Below are 15,764 nucleotides of genomic sequence, written 5' to 3'. Positions count from 1 at the left end.
TGGAGCGATTTGGAGTAGTGAGGTTTCTGGGTATAGCATTCAGCAGAGCGTGCCGCTACAAGTTAAACCTTTTCCCCACTAAAGACGTATATATACGTGTGGATGTTTCCTGACCCGGGAGATGAAAGCCGTATATGTACATTTTATAGCTCTCCCCCTTTTAGGACGGTCGCGTGTTTACATCGTCTTTGTCTCGGGACCCAACGATGCAGTGTTTAGGATTTACCCTCGGAATCCAGGAGCAGGTATCCAGACCCCTCGTCTTTTATAACCCCTCTTAGCGGTAAGGGACAGCGGTCTTACAATTTTTTATCCAGTCAGTTTTCGTAATATTTGTTCATTTCTCAAGAAAAATAAACTAAGAATTGAATTATTTGTCTATTGAGCAGCATTTACAATTTTTAAACGAAATTCTACGATAAATATTAACTTATATCTCAAGTTATGTATAAACATCAACATGTAAATTGTTGCTGCATAAAATGCGTTAATATTGACCTTAGAACTTCATTTAAAATTTGACAATCCTCAGAAAAAAAATGAGGAATTCAATTCAAAGTCTGCAATGTACGTGCAAGCAACAATTATCCATATGTTAAATACATATAAGCAATACATAAGTTGACCACGAACCAATGCCGCAGGTATGGTCGTATACCCGGAAAGGAGGGAGCACAACTACTCTCGGAGTCTGAGGTAATGCATGCGGATTCCCAGCAAAATTCCCAGATTCCCAGGTCGAAAAAGGTTCCGCGAGACCCTTCTTAACGAATGTCCTCCAAAAATGCTCCGTACCACGAGAAAGAATAGTCTCTTAGGGCTCAGTACAGCAGTCATGCTAAGACGAAAACTCCGCCGTCTCAAAAGGGTTAAGCACGGTTTCTGGATACGGCCCTTAATCTCAATACTATGCGGAACTTATTGAATGTATGCTGAAATGCATGATCGCTCTTACCCATACCTCTTTCTCCTTCCTGTTCATTCTAATGGAATCACCTAATAGTATCTTCACTGATTTAGACGTTACAATTCAAATATATTTGTTAAAAACTTCCAAGTAATTAAAAATTTCCATATTTTTGACTGATTTAATATCAAAATGACTACTGGCTTATGTAATACCTGATATGTGTTTAGAATATAAGGTATCAGAGGTTATCATTTTAAGGTATCAATGTCAGTATTTTGAATACTTGTCATTCTTCCAAATTGCTAGATTGGACATGGAAGACCGAATAACTGGCGTTTAGTTCAAGGAATGGACACAAAGTAGAATAGTCCATCTGACCCCAATGGTAGCAGCCGAATGTTGTTTATGGAATTTATCTAACTAGCCAGAACTATCAGAGGCAAATAATTTGACAGAGGTCCCCGAAATAAATGGCATATATTTCAGAATAGGAAATGCCCAGAAAATTGCACAACTTCTATAACCAATATTTTCAATTAATGCAAGAAGTGGTGTGTGGAAAGTGGATCTGTGTATGATGGGAAAAATAAATTGGCATATTTTCAGCCCTAAACTTTCTGTGTAAGATGACCCAGTGTCCTGATACAAAGGATTATCTACCAAGCTGGAATAAGGAGGAATCAATGTACACTATAATTCAAAATGAATATTATGTGATAAATTTAAGTGCAAAAACTTGCTCCACCTCAAGCCTTTGACTTTTTACATAGTAACAGATTCATTGACTTTTCACTGTAGCTAGAAAGGTCTTCGGTTTGTATTAGCCATTTTATCATGTAAATTATTTCTATGTCATAAAGTCAGTTCAAAATGTAATTATGTAATAGAAACATGCCTCTTGTAAAACGTCAATACACGTGCATTTTGTTTTCTCAATGTGAAGGCAATTTTATAGTCAATCCATTTCCTTTTGTTGAATGTAATATATAGACAGTTACTTCAATAGCAATTATATTGTGACAAAAAGTAATGACGGCATGTATGTAACTGAACTTGTATGGGTTTGCTTCAGTCCGGAGCTAGATCTGAAGAGGTTGAGCCAATTCAAGACGAATCATCACCCTTGGCAAAACTAAGAGTGACGAGAGGAGCAAAAGAAAGTGACGAGAGAAGCAGTAATCAAGAAGATGCTGTAGAAAATTCCGTTAATGTATTGGATGAAGCCCAAATTTTTGGAGACTATGTAGCATCAGAAATAAGGGCCTTGAAAATACCAAAAAATAAAAACAATCTTAAAAGAATGATTCAGGAGGCCATTATAGAAATATCCATAAAAGATGATGATGACTGGGCAATGCTGGTCTGAGATTGTTTGAAACCCAAAACAATTATTATGAGAGAGCGGGATTAGTAAATGTGTAATACATTAGAGGGTAATATTTCATAAAAGTGATATGCTGGATTATTTTGTATCTTACTGATGTATACCGAAGATAATAATTTTTAGATGCAGCCATGGTATCTTGTAGTTTAGACATTGATGTCCTTACAATTTCTGAAGAATAAATTTATATTTTGGCAGGAAAAAATTATTTAATGAGTAGAATTTCATACCTTACTTTAGTTACTATGTACCAATTAATATTTCTCATTTACTATTATATACTACCAAATATTTATTTTTTGTAAAAAATATGTTTAGTTGATATATTATAAGTATACTTGAACTTGTTTGTGCTTCAAAACGATGAAGGGATCTCTGAGTAGCCCCTTGATGTTGTGAAATTAATTTTGTTACTTGAACTCAAATATGCCTAGTGTTCCATTTCTTAATAACCTTTCACAACATTCATATATTTTGCCTTAAATGCTAAAGGCCAATAATTAATGCAATTTTTGTATTTTGATGCCATGGTGAAGTATTCCCTATTGTAAATGGCTTGGTGATCATTTTGTTTCCTCTTAGTAACGTTTGCTCATTGTTATTCATTTGAGGGAGTTGTATTTAGGCCATAGTGGTATCAATCATGTCAGTGGAAATGCCAGCTTTAAATATAGAGACATCATGTTGTAATGTCTCGGGTTAGTTTGCAGTTTATGTTTGCCTTCATAGTAGAGAATCCTTGTATCCATATTGCCTTAAGCCCTGTTTACACGGTACATTAACACGTACGGGTTAATGTCTAAATGTATGAACGCCCAAAATGCACCGTGTAACCACCCAACTTGTGCGAATGCATGCACAGAAAATAGAACCTGTTCTAATTTGGTTCATGCATTCGTACATGTTCCGTTCCGGTCCACAAAAATCATTCACGCAAACAGACATTAACTCGTACGGGTTGATGTATCGTGTAAACAGGCCTTAAGAGACCCTACGCTTTTTCACCATTATGCCCTTACTTCTGTGTATTTAAGGATTCATTCATAAGTATTGTGCAACTATGTAAATGTGGTAGGAAGTCTTAATCCCAGCACTAAAAGTAAAGCTAGTGGCCGGTACAGGAAAATTGCTGGTAATTTTTAAATATAAAATCCTACTGAATTCAAGATAAATTGATACTGTAGACTCTCGTTATTACAAAGTTCTCGTTATTACGAAGCTAATCGTTGGTCCTGACAAAAAGGCCTATCCAATCTATGGTAAAAGAAACGTTATTATGAACTTTTCGTTATTACGAAATTACGAACATCAGTCCTGGTCCTGGCAGTTACCAAATGAACTTCATTACGAAGTTCCACGAATAAGCAACGGCATTTAGGTGGTTATACCCTACGTTAAGTCTTAAAAATTGCGCTCTACTTGTGTAATGTGCCCTAGAGCATCAATTATGGTACTTTCTCCAGTATACATGCAACATCATATAATTAGCTTCATTCATGTGGAATCTTGGTTAACCATTCATAACTGCTCGTAAATTGGACATACAGTTAGTCCTCTTCCTACGCACATTCGATTCATGAACTTTCAGAAATATGAGCATACCAAAATTTCAATTTGGTGCCTTTCGATTTGGCCAATACGACACGTTATGGCATACAGGAACTTGCACTTTGGTCATCATCCGAATAAAGTTTCATTGAATCTGATGTGAAGTTAGGAAGTGTTCATCGTTTCACCCGTTCTTCCATACTGCGGAGAGCAATTTTTTCGGCTCCGGCTGCCTTGCACACCAAGCTAGATCATTTCGTCACAATTGTGAGTTAGCGCACTATTGTGATACAGTGTTTCATTCTGCAGGATAACTGTACTCCTCGATGCCTTGTATACAGTCCGCCTGGCGAGAGTTGTTTGATGACAGCGCATAAGGGGGAGCAGAGAACCCTTTGCAAGCATGGTTTTCTGCCTATCACTGCCCCCAAAATGCACCTCACACCCTCGCCTAGTCATACAACCTTGTCACATGCATGCTAAGCACCAAAATAAGCCCTTTCTTTGAATCTCCGAAACAAGGGATTCTTCCGTTGGGTCCTTCACGCTAGTCGTCCCTGCGGCTCCTTTCTTCACGGATCCCTTTTGTTTACAAGTGATGTAGGCATTTCACTTTCTTACCTGGCAACCTTGTACCCTACCCCAAACTAGACCCTACTGCCTGTCATTGGACAACTCTCGGCGGCCGGACTATAGGTTTATCAACTTACGAACAAGGTCTCGGAATGAATCTAGTTCATGTATCGAGGACTTGCTGTATTTGGGAAGATATCAACCCTTGATTGCATCATGCCGCATTCTTCTATTGAAAACTTCTTATAGTAATAGTAATTTAATTGCATATATTATGCACTGTTTATTTTCCATGATTCCTAAAAGAAACGTTCGTACAAACTTCGTTATTAAGAACCTCCAGTTTTTCGGTCCTGTGAATTTCGTAATAACCATAATAACAAGAGTCTACTGTATGATAACATAATGTGCATACTATACATAACCTTACAGTGACTTTCTGTTGCTTACTAAATTAAATTTGGATGTGATGAAGATAATTCATTTCTTCTTTTTGCATATTTTTGAAAGCGCGATACAAATTTTAAGCTATAAATGTATTGAGCATGTGTTGGAAATATGTATGTAGCTCAAGTGTTTTTCCCTGGTTGGATGCTTAATTAAATGAACTATGCATGTACAATTAAAACTTAAATGATTCCCTGAGGTAAAAGTAATACATTTTGCCTATGTCGAGCCTCAAGTAATACTCTACATTAATATTTGATATGCTTTATTTCATAAGGGAACTAAACACATTTATTGTTAATATTTCCATGTATTTCATTGGTGAAATGACTATTCCTTTTAAAGATTGATGCCCCTGAAATGTACTGCCAATTTCTGTGTGCTTTACTTTTAGAACCTAAGTAATAAAAGGCCCATAGAAATGAAGTGGTACTGCCTAGGCATCTCTCCCTCAGGAGATACGAATATTCCTATCAGCATTCTATGTCATATTTGGCCTTGTCAGATGACCTATTGGTATAACCTTGCTATAGTGGAATCATATTGCAGCTGGGTGCATATGTCCTTATATCCTGCTGTTCCATCTGTAGCCAATTTTGATTCCCTAATCAATGCTTGAATTGGAGACTATATATTTACAGTTTTTCTAAGTTTAGTGATTGAGGCATTCTCAAAACATTCATTCTAAAATATCGTTAAAATTCCTATGATCATCAATGTACTAGGCTGTAATGATTTCTATTTTTCAAAAAACAAAGAAAGTTATGCTGTTGTGATCACCACCTCCGGTCACCATGGTTGATACTTATTGTATGCTTAAAGACGATGCTGTATTTGTCCCATTACTGCTGTAATAGCAGGTTCTAGAGCATTAATTTAAATGGAGGCTTAGCAGAAATAAACAAGATGTTTGAACTGTAAACCTATTAATGAGTGCAATGTATTTGGCTTCATAGGCTTGAATCGCAGGAAGGCTCTTTTTCCAGGTCAATTTTGCATAAATAATTGTACATGTACACATGCATTGATGCTCATGAAGTGTGAAATATGGAAGTACTGAAGATAGGTGGCTGCATGGCCTGGAAGATGGCTAAATTTCAACTGCTTCTTATATGAATAAAACAGTTTGTCATCTGTTGGGAATGTTTTTTAAATGGTCTACTTTATGTTCTTTTAGACTCCTGCGAAAAAAACTGAAGAAGAACTTAAAGAGGAGGAAGAGCTTCAGCTGGCTTTGGCTCTGTCGAAATCGGAGGCTGAGGAGAAAGAGAAAAGAGTAATTCTAATGATTTTTTTATTATTTTACTTCTATTCTTATGTAAGGTGGAATGTCTCTGTAGTGCGGCAAGTATCTTTTCATGATGATTCTTCCTGTAGATCTTGCTGCTGCATGCAAAAGAATCAACTTGCTGCTTAGTGTCCTTTCAGTGTAATTGATACATATTTTAGTTTTTAACATAAAGTGGTAGGTTTCACTTTTTTAAATGTTGTATATTGGAGTCAATTAGTGCATTCAGGAGTTAAATATTGCCATTATAGACATGGATTTTTCACTCAGTTTAATCTGCATGGCACAAGATTCATTAATTTTGTATGTTCTATTATGCCTTGTAATTTTTCCTTGAATGGAAATGCTTGCAATTTGTCTTTCCAACTATAAATAGTAACATTGTGCATGAATTATTTTTAAAATAATTTTCACAGCAATTAAACATATTTTTTTTCATTTTCAGAAAAACAAGAATTCAAAGAGTTTGGTGAAAGTAAAGCAGTTCTCTCCTCCGCCTGCTGTACGTATGAATTTTATATTTTCCAAGTGTAAACTTTGGTGGGCAAAATTTGAGCATATCACTTGTCTTCTGTCACCATGCCAAACACGATTTTCCTGATAATTCATTGACTGCCTTCGTGGTCAGAGCAGTCGATGTTTAGTTGCACTCAGTAAAATCCCTAAGTACTGTATGCTCTCTATTTATGAAGTCAGGAAAATTGGCGCTTTGTAAAATCAAATTGTGTTATTTCAAACCTTTTTAAAAAGTCACGAAAAAATATTTGCTTTTCTTCCCACCGCCCTTTTTTGTCTTTGGTGACCTCTTTTTAACATTTTTGTGGTCATTTAAGATAGAGTAACAAAAAATGCTTTTTGTTATTGATTTTATGCTGTGAAATACCGTTAAAAAATCATTAGACCCTAAACTTCCTATTCTTCATAGTTAAATATCAATGATATTAGCGCTAAAGAAATTCCCTTCCATTATAGAAAAGTAATCAAATAACGCATTGAAAATTTTTGTATACGAATCTAATCTTAGAAATTTGTGGTCAGTAGTGAATAGCCACTATTATCTTCGTATAATATAGATACCTATTTGTTTCCAATGCCTAAAAAAATTTTAACAGCAGCCGGCCTAATCGCCATTTATGTCGCCCTCTATCGCTCAGTGACAAGAAAAAAACAAGGGTCTTAGGACATTTCCAAAATAATCCTTGTAGATTAATATTTGTAGTTCCTTCGGTATTGACAGGTGAATGTACGATCTTTTCAATTAGAATTTTCATTATGATTCAGTTACGATCACAAATTACATAGGATATGATTTTCTGCCTGCAAATATGTGAAGTAAATTCTTTTCAGGCTCTAAGTCCGGTTGCTATGCTCCATCATATTTTTGGACATTAAAATGGAAGACTTAATCGTCATCAAAGCCATTGATGCCGGGTTTGAGGAGCCAGGTTTATATAGTGTCTCTGTTCTTTTATGCCGACAAGAGCTGGCTGCCTACCGTAGGAAGGCTGGGGAAGCATATTCCATTGTTTGGGAAATACAGAGAGAAACTTTATTATACACATTCATTTTTTTCCTTCAACACACTTTTTATCATTTCTCTCCTTATTTAGGTGAAGTATTGGTTCACTTGCGTGAATTCCCAAAAATGATACTCCAAAACCTATACCTTAACCTCATTTAGTTTTTGTATTACGTTCTCCTGCGTAGAGAATAGTACGCAAAGTATCATTGATATGGAAAAAAGATTTTCTTAGTTTTAGTGCTAAAACTTTGTCATGCCATGATTTTTAATGAATAGCAGCATGGATAGGACAAAGCAAATAACTGATTTCGATTGAAAAGTCTGCAGAGAAGAAGAGAGACAATTTTATAAATGCAGCACCTCTTACATGGTAGGTATCAACGGGCTGAAGGCTTGAGGACGATGGAAAAGTCTTCTATTGAAACGTCAGCAGAGAAGTAGATGGAACACCTTGCCTGGACAGAAACCCAAGAAGAATTTAATTCGACCATTAATTAGTTTTTTCTCTCTTCTGTGCAAATATTTATTTCCGTTTATGGCGCGCCTATTTCTAGGGCATAAACTAAAAAATCTTTTTTCTAATCAACGTTACATAGCATCATTTGATACACGGTGAAGAATGAAACCCGAAAGAAAGATGGCCTACATATTGAGGTATGCATCATTTTCAAGAATTCAGGAAAGTAAGCCAACATTGCAAAATTACCAATCCACATGATATTTCGAAAATAATGAGCCCAAAACACAGCTTATTTCTGGCATCATTAAAGTTTGTTTATCATGTTCATAGTAGTTTAATAAAACCAAAAAATAAGCTCATAATTTCAGATTGACGACAGGTTTTGGGTCAATATTTACAAATATTAAGCAGATCTCTAATTCCCATGGAGATTAAATAATTAATTTTTAAAAAGTTGTTGTTTTGTTTAGTTTTCCCCTATACGCAACTCATGCTTCCTAACTTGGCTAAAATGATTAGGGTCAATTATGGGATTATCGAGGCATGTAGCTCAGCTATGCCTTCGGGTGAATGGAATGGGGATACTAATCTACCAAGTCTCACGTGAGCTAGGACAGACTAAAAATATGTTAAGAAATGACAGAACATGTGCCGTGGCCAATAAAATGAATGTGGCTAACATAGTTTTCCTCTTCATTTCCTTGATAATGGAAAATACTTCTCCAGTTGGAAACATGTCCCTGTTGCCGGGAGAGATGATCCATGTCCTTCGCTGCCGCTAAATGTTCTAAGGGGGCGTAAGAGTGGGATGCGTATTGCCTGGTTGTGGAAGTGGAGGCAAGAGGTGCAGAGGGCGCAAGTAAGAGGGGTGGGAAGGGAAGGCCTTCAGACTTGTCTGAGATTATGTTTCGGGGCCGTGGGTTTTTACGACACATTCAAGCTAAGTCACCGGAGAGAGTGGGGAAAATTCTAGGGAAGGGTGGTTTGGGATTCGTAAGTTGGGTGTCAGGAAGATCAGCAAAAGGCGGTAGGAGAGAGTAAACGAAGGGCTTGGAAAGAAAGATCTCTCAGAATGGGGGAACTGGTAGGAGTGCTAGAAGAAAGTTCATTGTTAAGAGTTGGAAGTGCCTCTTCATTACGAGTAGCCTGAAAAATAATTTGGTGCTAAATATAGCCAAATATTTAAGATACTCCTCCTCACTTTCATCTTCGTCGTCACTGCTGTCATGTCCAGTCCCAGCCGCCGCTTATTTTCTACTGTTTGTTGCTTAAACACTCCCAGGCACTGACTGAAGACCTTCTCACATTCTCTCATGAATTTAATTCAATCCCATTCCGTATAATTCAGCACTTCCAGGACGAAAGGCAGCCAGATGCCGCCACCCTCGTGGATAGATAGCTAGGTGCTAACACGAAAACTTATGCACAGAATCATCTAATCCCTGTTCCAATTGGCAATAGAGGAGCCATTTTGCCCTCAATATGGGCTCGTGTATAATGTATTATATCATGGGTGATATTCTTAAGACCTCTTCCCTCCTCTCATCGTTGACAAGTGCACTAGTTTCCATTACCTTTCCCCCCTTCAAAAGTTAATGTTGTCTCTAAAATGAAACTTTAAAATGAAGAATATTTCCTCTATCATTGAGTAATTTAATTCTCTTCCGTCCTCATATTTCCAACTATTGATTTGAATATTGGTGTCACGAGGTCACTCATTTACCTGCAAGAACGTTGAAATTCGAGCCATTTCATGAACTTGTAACATTCTCTTGGTATGATTCAATTATGTAGGGTTTAAGTGGGAGTGTAAGAAATACACCGATCAACCTTCCTCACATGTTAAACTACAAAGTATTGTTGACGCGATGTTTATGAGCGGGAAGGTAATTAGGGGCATTGTGTCAGTCATGTTACTTTTACAGAACTCCTTCTTCCCCTCGATTCCCACCGTAAGTTTTAAGGCAAACTCTTTCCCTCCAAAGTTGCACTGTCATTCATGATTTCACCCTTTTGATGGACCACAGTCGGAAGCGCTGATTTTTTAGCTACTAACCCGGGCATAAGCAATTTCACTGACAAATTTTTCACTGTAGTTCGTATAATCGAATTCCATTTGCTCCTGGGGACTGAGCCCAATGTTCGTAATTTCAATCATTTTGTATTTTCAAAACTTTGCATTATCGAATAGTGCCATTTATTTACCATAGGCTTTTAATCAGGACCACAATTTCGCTACATATTATTGAAAATTTTGTAATACCCTGCTTTGTATAATCGAGAGTTTACTGTATTTGACTTTCTGGCTTGTGGCTGTGGAGTGTGGATTGCTAATCTCAGCATCAATGCTGTGCTTGGCTATGATTATGCTAAATTGTAAGTGTTAGTTTAGCCGGATAAGTTACCACGACGATGGGAATTCTGTTATAAATGGTATATTAATTGCCCACTGTACAAATTGAACATTTTCCATAGTACTGTAAGTTGGGGACAGTTCAAACACTTGGACTTATTAATATGTGGTTAAATGTCGTAAAACTAATAGAAACATAAGCAAAGGAACAAAGATATGCTGACTCTGATTTGATGCTTGACATGCAGATGATTGCAGATTGATCTTTTTCGTATTAGTTGGAACAAAAAAGCAAGCTGACAACAGCTATAATCAATACTAAGCAATTTTGTTGAACCTACCTTCCCTCGGCACCTAGGTGAGGACTATGAAAAGGGAGCCCACAACATGAAAAATTTTGGTCAAAATGTAAGTTATACATTACTTATGGTTATACCATAGCTACCCAGCACTCCGTTTGAAAACACTGTCATGATTGGTCGTGATTCGCACTTAGACTGTTTTTAATAACGGCTACAGCTTTATATGTCAAACGAAGGAAAGGAATTTAATATGCTGAAAACCTAGTGTTACCGTTCATATCAGAGCTAGTGAATTTGGCACAGAAGGATTTTATATGAAAGACAAAGTATTACTGGGTAAATTTTGGGATGAAAGAATTGAATCTGAAAGACAAGACACCTTGTTAATAAGCACGTCAATTGTGATACACATAAACGTGTGACAGAAAGAGGACCCGCAAAATAACAGCTATCATTTGAACAGGCAGTAACTTAATCAAGAAAGTGAAGGAGATGAAAGAGGAGTTTGTTGTTCCTACTACAGAAGCATTTTTAAATACTGGAATTAGTGTAAAGAAGCTTGATAAAACTTGAAACTAGATATCCGAAAATTCAGGAAAGGCTCTCGAAGTACATGCATGAAAGGTAGTCGGGATTTGCCATCTGCTGATCGTTTTCGCCAAGAATACATTCTGATTATAGGGAAAAAGAAGCAGTAGAGCTTAAAATATTGTGTTATTGGTAGAGGCAAAGATTATCGGTGAATAAAAACTGTGAATTTCGTCATAAAAATCTGTCAATTTCGGTTTAAAATTTCGTCATAAAATTGCAATTTCGTCATAAAAAAATACAGTTTCGTCATAAAATTTCACTCGTCACAAATATTCTTTTTTATTGCAAGAACAATAATTTCACCAATAAAAATGCTTTTTAGCATATTAAATATATTTTTAATGGTAAAAATCTTGATGAAGAAGGGTCAAAGCAAATGCTAAAGGAATGAGTTAAGCATTTGTTAGATACACATACCATAAACACTCTTTGCTAGGTATGTATTTCAACCTCATACCGCTAGACAAATGTGAGAGTTGTACAGATTGGGAATATTTTTGATTGGTCTAAATTTCACTGTCCCATTGGCCTGCATGATGTAAAAAACTTATAGTTTTTACTTAAAACTAGAGATGTGCGAATAGTATCCGCGAATACTCGAATACCTCGAATATTAGAAAGTATTCGATATTCGAGGTTTCGAATAGTTATGAGAAAAGTACCGCCTCGAATACCTCGAATACTTTGAATTTCGCGTCATACACTGTCGCACGTACGTCGTTGGTAGTTGACTCGGAAAAATGTAGAGATCTGTAGTCATTTAGTGCTCGCAGCGCCGTTTTACGCAAGTTGACGAATTACATCAAATTCGTGGATTTTAGCGGTGAAAAGAGTTCGACGAGGGGAACCGAAAATGGTCGGGTGAAAAAATCCGAAAATCCCCGATTCCCCCCACCAGGAAAACCTCAGTGCCGTGGGATAGCAACCTTAGGGCATTTCCCACGATCCGCTATCCCCCTCCATTCAGCGCTTGCCTCAACCACTCTGACGCTTTCCTCTTCTCCGAAATAAAAGGTCCCAGCTCGCGCAGGGATCGCATTACGAAGACCCCTGCTCCGAAAAAAATATCGAGTTACGAGAACAATAAAAACGTGTTTCACGCCCTCCCCCCTTTTCTCACCCACTGACCTTTTTTTTCCTACCAGCTTCGAAGTTCCCCATTTCTGTGGAGGTCAACCGCTGCATGAGTCATCTATTAGCACAAAAGGTGTCTAAGAATGACTTTCGTCAATTGATGTTACACCTTTATTGAATTGAAATATTAGTAATGTGCGCGTAATTTCAAAAAGATTAAGACCAAACACGACGTATTTCTGAGTTTATTTAAGCATTTTACGCAAAGAAATAAATGTCAAAATACGACAGAGACTTAGCATTCTGGCGAAACTCGATATGAGCAGCAGAGCTTCTCCGAAGTTGATGAGGTATTTTTTTCCGAAAACATACATATATCATGTTACAATTTATGAGTGGTGCTATAAATATTTATTGTTACAGTCACAGACTAAGGGATATTTTCTCAGAATATTTGTTTTCTCCCTGATAGCAATTCCAATTCATCTTCTTATCTCGTGAGAACTCCGAAAGATGGACTGAAAATAATTGAAGAAAATCCAGTGGAAAAGAGCTTGTATTTTGCAAAATGCCTCAGATTGTCAGCTAGCACTTGGCAGCAGGAGTGGGGGCAAAGCGATGTTAGTTGAATTAATTATATGCCCAATTGTTTCCATAAAATTAAAATATTCATTAATCAGCTAAATTCCTGTTCGAATCATTTAAAGGAAATCAAAATTACTCCCCAAAATCTTGTGTTGCCTGCTGCATAGGCAACCGAGTCAAATAATCCAGCATTCATCATTTAGTATTCGAGGTATTCGAAATTCGAGGTATTCGAATATTCGAGCAATGATTTAATATTCGAATTCGATATTCGAATTCGAGAAATCTGCTATTCGACCCATCTCTACTTAAAACGTTGATAACAGAAGTCTTTAAGGTCTTACACAAAAAATATTTTATCAACACATGCTAGTATGTGTTTATCTATTACCTATAATTTTTTTTTTAATGTGCCATCTGAAATTATTCACACTCTGGAATTTAAAATTGGTTGAATCCTTCTTTTACTGGAATTGAGACCCAATGGTCAAACTTGACTTTAATTCTACATTTTTTGGAAGTGTAGTGGTTCTTTTATTTATGTTTCCATGCATGGAAAACCCTCTTTCTGCATCTACATTTGCCATCGGTATCCACACAATTTTCTACAGAATGGGGAAAATCATTTTAAAGGGCAAGAATTAGTGGAAGTACTGAAAATTCTTTTCCTTCTTCCTGAACTGATCTAACAGAATCCTTCAAAGCAGAATAGCCAAAAAGTTCTTGAGTTTCTGTTAATGATTATATGAGGACATTAGCAATAACTGTGCTTAAGTCCTTCGCATCAGTTGTCTATATACACCTTGAGTTAAATAATCTTCCCATGGCTGTAATAATGTTCCTCCCTGGGTCACTATACAAGGAATGACAACTTGATATTAGTCTTTATGCCTAATTCTTTAGGACCTCACACATGGAAAGTTGCACAGATTTTTGAGACTATTAAGCAAAGATTCATTTTCTTTTCCAAACTGTGCATTGTTGACTAGGGTAAAGGAATTCTACAAATTAAGATTGAGTCTGTTCTTAAATTTTTTCGGTTTTCAGTACAGTTCTGGTTCTCCCCTCGGTTCTCGATACTCGGATCCAAGGATGAACTCTAATTATCTGAATTAATCGCAAATTTAAATAAACAACCACAAGAAATGAATGAAAATAATTTCATGAAAGATGTTAATTAGCAGGAAAGCTCTGTAAAAAAACTTAAGATCGCCTCCATAAGTTTATTTGTCAAGTAAAAAAGTTAAATAACATGTTGTTAAGAATGCATTATCGACCAATATGTCTCATTCCATCAGGCAGCCGCTGGTTCTTTCTCCAGGTTTTTTGTTGTAACTTGTAAGTCAGATCAAAATACATTGTGATGTAACTAGCTTAAATTGTTACTTTAATTGACAACTTATTTGCATGCTTCACTGTCACAGTTCTTATAACCTCAACAATAAACTGCTCAACACGTCGGTACAGCGACAACATTCATAAACTGAACGGCCATGAATTAACGCAAAAGTGTAATGTGGTGTTGCTTTCTGCAGGATAACCACATTTTCCGACGCCTTGCATAGGTTTATCAACTTACGAATAGGCTCTCGAAACGCATCTTGCTCGTATATCGAAGAATTGCTGTATATATACCTGAATCAAACTTAAGACCACTCTAAGACGAAACGATTTTCCGCGGGTGCCGTTCACAGCACAGCACAGGCGTTGCAGAAAGTCGTATCGTCTGAAAGCCGCCCAAATTTCACGTGAATGGCGGCCGGTGAAAAGTCGTTTCGTCTGAAAGCGGCCTCAATGTAGCATAGCCTATATTTCACGCCGTAGACGGAGCATCGCTGGGCCGGATTGAAATGGGTGCCGTGCCGTCAACGCAACGGTGTGATTCGACTCGTTTGAAGACATCCATAGACCTATAGTAAGTTGAAAGAACGTGCCGTGGCCGGCGGCAGGCCAAAAGTCAGCTTGTTTGAAAGCGGACTATGTGGCAGCGGCTACAGAATGTTACAATGTTGGCGAGAGCGACAAATTAACGACCCCTTAAATGCACGTGCTAGGGAGCAACTCTCAAAAGAAAAAAAACATGGATGCCATGCAATCGGAAAGTAATATATGTATGTGCTTTCAAATCTTTTTTTCACTTTTTGGCCTTGAATACGCTGCGAACCATTTCTCGCCTCCTCACCACAGTTCCAAGCCGGTTCCAAAGCACCGACTTCATGCGATCGGTTCTTGATACCGGTTTTTTAAGAAAACTTAAAAGTTACGGGGTATTTTTTTTTACCAGCAATGGTGGAAAATATTGCCCCAAATTCACAGAAAAAGTGCTTAAACGTAAAATTTCGTGGAACAAAGTGAATTTTGCGCAACCTTGGGAAAATTTCGCGTTTCGTGGTTCGCGAAAATTCGGTGCCCCTAGTTATTGGTCTAAATTAATTCAATGAAACTGAAAACAAATTTCAGTACTATTTGGTCAATTTTTGCTCTAGTCTTCCTCACAAAGACAATTTATTGAGTGAACCTTTTCTTACTCGCTTTATTATATTAATGCTTGCTAATGAACCATTTCCTCCATTTGGTTTTACCTGAAATTTTGTACTGCTGAAATTGTATTTAATGTTATGTAAAATGCAAATCAAAAGAATAAGCAATCGTGAAATGTGCACCAAAAATAATAGAACACCTAGAAATGTGCAAAAAAAACATTATAACAACACCGCCAAGATTTTC

General features: G+C 37.0%; 1 protein-coding gene across 2 annotated transcripts in view; it reads left to right on the top strand.

Annotated features, from left to right (window-relative positions):
- The window catches only part of LOC124159171 (hepatocyte growth factor-regulated tyrosine kinase substrate), a 52,349-nt gene that overhangs the window by 19,136 nt on the left and 17,449 nt on the right, over positions 1–15,764 (top strand). For both annotated transcript variants that reach the window (XM_046534795.1, XM_046534804.1), the window contains exons 8-9: positions 6,040–6,138; positions 6,596–6,652. In XM_046534795.1, the coding sequence (XP_046390751.1) occupies positions 6,040–6,138; positions 6,596–6,652 (156 nt within the window). The remainder of the gene's footprint in view (positions 1–6,039; positions 6,139–6,595; positions 6,653–15,764) is intronic.

The sequence above is a fragment of the Ischnura elegans genome, chromosome 1 (genome assembly GCF_921293095.1).
Source record: "Ischnura elegans chromosome 1, ioIscEleg1.1, whole genome shotgun sequence".
NCBI lineage: Eukaryota > Metazoa > Arthropoda > Insecta > Odonata > Coenagrionidae > Ischnura > Ischnura elegans.
The sequence above is the reverse complement of the archived record's forward strand: the minus strand, read 5'-3'. Positions and strand labels throughout refer to the sequence as shown.